A 6498-nucleotide genomic window follows, 5' to 3' on the forward strand; every position below is an offset into this window, starting at 1 on the left:
CTGGACCTATGTTTCCTGCCCAGCAGCCTAAATTTCTCCTCCAGGACCTCACAACTGCATTTCCCCACATCGTTGGTGCCGACATGCACCACGACCACTGGCTCCTCCCCAGCACTATCTACCAGCCTATCTAAAACACGCGTAATGTCCGCTACCTTCGCACCAGGCAGGCAAGTCACCATACGGTCAGTACGTGGGTTTGCCACCCAGCTGTCTACCTGCCTAAGGATCGAATCACCAACTACCAAGAGCCCCCCTCCCAGCCTGCCCAGGGATGGTTCCTTAGTGCAAAAGGATACCCGCTCACCAGCTGGGGAAGAGGTCCCTTCTGAGGGCACATTCCCCTTATCCTTAACACAGTGCCCTCTTTTCCCTTGACCCTCATGCTCCCTGACAGCGGCATGGCTGCCAGATTCAGAGTGGGACATATGTAACAAGTGCCTGAGAGTCTTCTCTGTGCACCTAACTGACTGTCTCTGCTTCTCCAGGTCAACCACCTTGGCCTCAAGGGAAGAAACCCATTCCCCAGAGAGTCTTTTCTGTGCGCCTAGATGACTGTCTCTGCTTCTCCAGGTCAGCCACCTTGGCCTCAAAGGAGCAAACACGTTCCCCGAGACACACCCAAGACTTCTGTCCAGTGGGCAGATAATCATACATGTGGCACTCCGTGCAAAACACTGGATAGCCCCCAACCCCCTGCTGGCATTCTGGCTTCATAATTGCTTTTAGAATAAGTAAATATAATCTCCCTTTTAAAACCCCTTGTATTTATGTGGTTTTTCTTGTCGAAGTCAAATTACTTTACGGGGAAGACAGAGAGCCTAGGGCCTTCGCTTTCTGGCTCTTCTTGGGCTTCCCACAGAGCCCCTAGGCTTCGGCTCGTGCCTCTGCCAAGGTGCTTTCTTAAATACTGAATTACAGTCAATCACAGTCAAACAATGCCCCTTCCTCTCCCTCTCTCAAGCAGCCAGGACTCTGCAACAACTCTAAGCGCTGTCCTCAGCTGAATCCCCTTAGCTAAAAGCAAGTAAAAAAAAACACTCACCCCTCCGTCTCCTGCTCAGAGCTCAGCTGGGTCTCCCAGTGTTTGGATCAAACAATATGGTAGTATGCTAGGGTGTCCTACTAGGAGGTGGACACCTCCACTGGCAGTGAGTTTAGAGGAGAGGATTCTTCTACAGTTTTAGAGCCTGTGCTGTACCTGGTAGTCAAAGGGCCAGAGATGGCTTTATTCTTCAACCAATTATTGTACTTGTTTTGTATTACATGTTGGGAAGAGCCACATACTGCCCTTTACTTACATCTTGATGTCCTTTCTTAACATCTGAGCATATGGGATGAGCCTTCTGCCAGAGAAATTGCTTCAGTGGCTAAGAAGCTAGTACAGGAGTTGAAGTTAGATTAGTTAACATTTTCTCTCTGTCTTTTCACAGGGAAATGAAAGCCAAAGCCAGACAGTCCGTACTTTCTTTCTGGAACTCATCCGAGCCAGGAAGCCACTGATTCTGCACAATGGCTTAATTGATTTGGTCTTCTTGTACCAGTGCTTTTATGCTCACCTGCCTGACAATTTAGGCACCTTCACTGCTGATCTTTCTGAGATGTTTCCATCTGGTATCTATGACACCAAGTATGCCTCTGAATTTGAGGCACGCTTTGTGGCCTCCTACCTAGAGTATGCCTACAAAAAGAGGTATGTATCTCTTCCCAGATTTAGCAAGGGCTGAAGCGGGGAGAGGCTAGCTAAAGTGTGCAAAGCTGATTGTTGCTGTCAGAAAAGTATGTTCAGGAACATGATCTAATTTCCATCTAAGATGCCTCTCCCTTCTTGGTATCTAGGTAGTCAGTTTCCATATAGATTATTTGTGAATATTAATGCTCCTCCAGGTATTAGAAGAAACAGGTGAAACTTTTTTCTGTGTGCTTCACCTTTCCAGAAACAAGCTGCTTCCTGTTTTTAGAAAATATCCTCCTTTTTGAATTCCTTCCTTCATGCTATTCTCTTGGAATTAGGAAGGAAGGGTAATGGGCTCTACACACACTTCCAAATTTATATGATTGTAATGTATCTTTGGTTATGCCAGCAATGTACATACTTTATCTTATGTTTCTGTATTTCGTCCAGGGAGTTCAGGGTGATGTACATTCCTGTGACATAAATTACATTAAGGCGACAGTGACTAGCCCAGTGAACTTCATAGCAGAGAGAGGGTTTGAATGCAGGTCTTCCCAGGCTTAGTCCAATGATTGAAATGCTATACCACACTGGCTCCCTTGATAATATCTTCAGCAAGCTGGATGGGGGGGGGGGATGTGTTCATCTTAATTTTAAGTGATAGCAAAGCAGGATTTTTTTGTGAGCTGCAACTGGCCTTTTGGGCAATAATATGTGCTAGGTAATTCTGCAATCTAGATGAAATGCAATTTATACTGGTAGCTGTCTTGCGTTTTGCTGTTGTTTTCTCCTCTAAATGCCAGTACAGGGGTATTTAACATTCTGATTCTTTCTCCTGCCCTAACCAGTAGCTGTTTTTTAATGTAAAGATGTAGAAGCATATAAAGAAAAGCCAGTCCTGATATTGCATTCATTGCTGTGCTGCATCCCAACACTCCGATTCTAATGCAGCCATTGTATTCTAGCAAGCGTGAGAACTGCAGGTTGAAGGATGCTAAAAAACAGCATCTCAACGTAGAGTTTTGCAACTACCCTGCCAACATAGCTTCCTACATCGACTACCGCTTCTGCTCTTTGTCTGATGACAGTCAGCTTGGGATTGATACAGCAAACAAAGTTCCCATCTGCCAGACGTTTTCTGTAAGTAGCACATTTGTCTCTTTTCTATCAGCATAGGAAAGTTAAGCTTCCCGACAAGGAAGCTGGAAAAAGGAGTTGCTTGTTTCAGGAAAAGAGCAAGAGTCCAGTAGCACCTTAAAGACTAACAACATTTGTGGCAGGGTATGGGCTTTCGTGAGTCACTGCTCATTTATTCAGTCTGAAGAAATCACTGTTCACTCACAAAAGCTCATACCCTGCCACAAATTTAGTCTTTAAGGTGCTACTGGACTCTTGCTCTTTTCTACTGGTACAGACAGACAAACACGGCTACCCATCTTGATCTTGTTTCAGGGCCTTGGGTATCTTCTGGGAAGGGTTGTTGCTACCTGAGATGAGAAATATCTAGCTCAGGTATCTTCAGCATGGCACCCACAGGGACTTCCCCACCGTGTACTTGGGGAAAGTAGGCGGGGCCATGGTGAAGGCAGTACCAGAGGGGCTTTTCACCTGCACCCTCTCCCCTGCTCACTAGGATCTAGGATCCTGTAAACATGTCCCATGGATCAGCTGTGAGGCACTGGAGGCCAGGGACTACGAGAGCAGCAGAAGTGGCACCCAGCAGGGGACCTGGGATCAGCAGAGCAGTGGAGGTAGCACCCAGATCAGCCATCCAGTGGGGCGAGGGAAGCATGGGGCAGCAGTAACAGCACCCTGCTCAGCTGCCTATGGCAGGAGGTAGGCCAGCACTTCTCAAAGATGGGGCAGGGAGTCTTGCCTGTCATTTTTTCAGGGAGTAAGGGTGTGATTAGATCTCAGTTCTGGTGAAATGCCTTACACCCCAGAATTTAGGTCAAAGTTACAATAATTGAGTCTGCTGTCTGTACATGCTAAAAGTGCTATGTGCCTTTTACAGGCTAATAAGCACACAAGGGAGGAGCTGTGTGGATATGATTCATATCCCACCACAAGAGAGCCAGCTCCTTAGATATACAGATGGGCCTAGCCAGGAAAGACCAGAAGATAGAAAAGTCACACCTAAGCTTCAGAGCCTGAGAGGCCAAAAGGGAAGAAAAGATGATCCACAAAGGGTGGGCAAAGGAAGGAATGATAAAACCCTGACAGTGAGGAAGGAGGTCTTCTAGCTCCCTGTAAGAAGACAAGATGGCTCTCGTGCTAGAGAGCTCCATTGCAATGGCAGCCATAACCATGTGTTGCTGAACAAAGGGGGTGAAACCCTATACTAACAAACGAAGGTAACTCCAAGAAAAATAACCTATCATTCTAATCATCTGTAGGATATGTATAGTTTTAGGGTTAGAGGGTTGCATTTAAATTGCTTTCTGTTGATCTTCGCTCATTCTGTTAGGTTTTCAAATGCTGTGTCCACTTATTTCTTTATTAATTTTTTAAACATTTTGAACATTAGTAGACTGATCTCTGCACCCACATCAAGCTGTATTCAGTCATGCTTATCAGTTGGTAAGGAGAGGGGGCTGCGATTGATCCCTTTATCCCCAGAGTGCACCAATTCTCACAAGAGCTAGTGAGAACAAAGTGTCATCTGTAAGAATGGAGCAGAGCCTTTAAATAGCAGCACGACAAAGAATGCTAGTCCTTCAGTAGAAGATATTTTTAAGGCTAGTAGGTGGCAGAGAAAGTTACCCAGAGAGAAAAGCCAGTTACACTGGGAGTAATGAAATAAAATAAATAAATAATGTGCATTTTTGCCTAAACTGTTGTAACTGTTGACTTTTATTGCACTTGTGCCTTAATTGTTTTAACTTGTTGTATTTTTAGCACACTTTTGTGCCTGTGTAAGCCGCCCTGAGCCCGCGCGCGGGGAGGGCGGGGTATAAATGAAATAAAATAAATAAATAAGGAGAAGAGGGGGCCTCATTGGGCAGAGAGCTGGACTGGCCATGGAATTTCACAGTTCCCACATGGACAGAAATGGGGCCTGAGAGACCATTTCCCCACAGCAGTCATGAAGAAATGCTTAGAGGCTAGTGTGTTAGAACCTCTTCTAAGTTTAGAAAATGAGGCTTACTTTTTGATCCAGCTAAGTTCTGACTTTCTCTCCAGGCCTATGGCTGGTGTCCAGATGGGCTGAAGTGTTCACAGTCTCACAACATTGATCAAATCATTAACGAAGATGAGATCTTCAAAGAACAGAGGAGGAAGAAAAGGAAGCAGAAATGGAAACGTCGGAAAAATTTGGAGGAGCTCCCGAAGGAACCTGAGTTAGACAGCCTTGAAAAGGATAGAGAGGTGGCTTCGAATAAGGAGGATGGACCCCCTTCCAAACAGTCCTGTCCTGGCAGCACAGTTACTCCCAGTGTGGATTGTACTGACCCTGTGTCTAGTAATGAGGAGTATTCTATGGATGTGGAGCGAGAATTAGGCTCAGACAGTGCAGCTGAAGCCAAGATGGATGAAGAACACAATGAGGGCAGCAAAGACGGACAGGAAGAAAGGGCAGTGGGGACTGAGGAATTGGGGCCAAAAGGACAGCTGCAGAGTGTTTCTGCAATGACCTCCTCACCTACCACAGCAAAGCCATGCCTGCCTAACTGTTCAGAAGGGGGAATTCACCGGGCTGGATTTGATGCCTTCATGACTGGTTACATCATGGCATATGTCCATATGCTCAAGAAGGATGAGCACAGAGACTCAGGTGGAGATATGTGGTTGCCAGACTGCCACAACAGACTGTACCTCAGTGGGAAGTCTGTGCCCCTTCACATTGTGAAAAGTTTGTTCTCTAAATCTTCTAAGGCTCATAACCAGAAGATGAAACTGGCTTGGGCCAATACCTAGAGCTAGCAGCCCTCCCAGCTTGGATTCTGGGGGGAGGGAGGGAGTATTCCACCTCTAGCCATGATCAGTCTTCAAGCAAGTGCAGTTCCATAGGCTTAATAGGTAGCTTCATGGCAACAGGCTGTATGTGGCTGTTTTTAAATGTCTGCACAATTAAACTACTCTGTACTCTTCTTGTTTATTAAAGCCCTTCATAGCTATGTTTTTGGTAAGAACTTGGTTGTAACAGCTAATAGAACTCGTAATTTATGTGTTTCACTGTCTCCTTATCCAGCAGTATGAAGGATGGGAACTTATTTCTGAAACTACCTTGGATATCACATCTCCTCTGTCTACTACCACTGACGCAGCTGCGTATACTATAAAAATACTATAATATTTGGACTAGTATAGAACTTCAGCTGTAACACAGGTTTCCTTCTGGTGTTTTCAGACCTCAATATTCAGGGAGTATACTAGTGAAGCTTCTCCATTGGTGAACTGATCTAGCTTTATTTTGGAGGTGGGGGGCAGTGGGGTCCCTGAAGGGCTTAGGTACAGGATAGTGCTGGGAAGGACATCTATATGGGCAGGATTAGAAATGTCCATTGTGGTATGTAGAAGGATTTGGTACAAAGGCTCTGCTGCTCACAGAAGCTGTTTGTTGGCTAGAGGTAGCCACTTCCGTCTTTTCAGAAAGCCAACCTGCGAAGATAGGCTACGTATTGGTGTAGGAGTCTGCCGTTTTGGTTACAACTCAAGCAAACTATTCTGTGTAGGAATCTTCAGTGAGAGGCAGCAGTAAGAACAGTACTGTCTTAAGAACTGAATGATATTGGATGAGCTCTTGCCCAGGTTTCATTTAATTCCTTTTGTACCAATAAAGCTGAAACTATCTTCTTACAGGGACTACAAAAACAAACTTT

The 6498-nt window shown here is 45.5% G+C and overlaps 1 protein-coding gene across 2 annotated transcripts in view; it reads left to right on the forward strand.

Moving 5' to 3' along the window:
- Positions 1 to 5805, forward strand: part of TOE1 (target of EGR1, member 1 (nuclear)) — an 11538-nt gene extending 5733 nt beyond the window's left edge. For both annotated transcript variants that reach the window (XM_015408283.1, XM_015408284.1), the window contains exons 6-8: positions 1434 to 1693; positions 2641 to 2815; positions 4859 to 5805. In XM_015408283.1, coding sequence (XP_015263769.1) covers positions 1434 to 1693; positions 2641 to 2815; positions 4859 to 5593 — 1170 coding nt within the window. In that variant the 3' untranslated portion in view covers positions 5594 to 5805. The remainder of the gene's footprint in view (positions 1 to 1433; positions 1694 to 2640; positions 2816 to 4858) is intronic.
- The last annotated feature ends 693 nt before the right edge of the window (positions 5806 to 6498 follow it).

Source organism: Gekko japonicus, unplaced genomic scaffold (genome assembly GCF_001447785.1).
Source record: "Gekko japonicus isolate JY-2015 unplaced genomic scaffold, Gekko_japonicus_V1.1 scaffold258, whole genome shotgun sequence".
NCBI classification, from domain to species: domain Eukaryota; kingdom Metazoa; phylum Chordata; class Lepidosauria; order Squamata; family Gekkonidae; genus Gekko; species Gekko japonicus.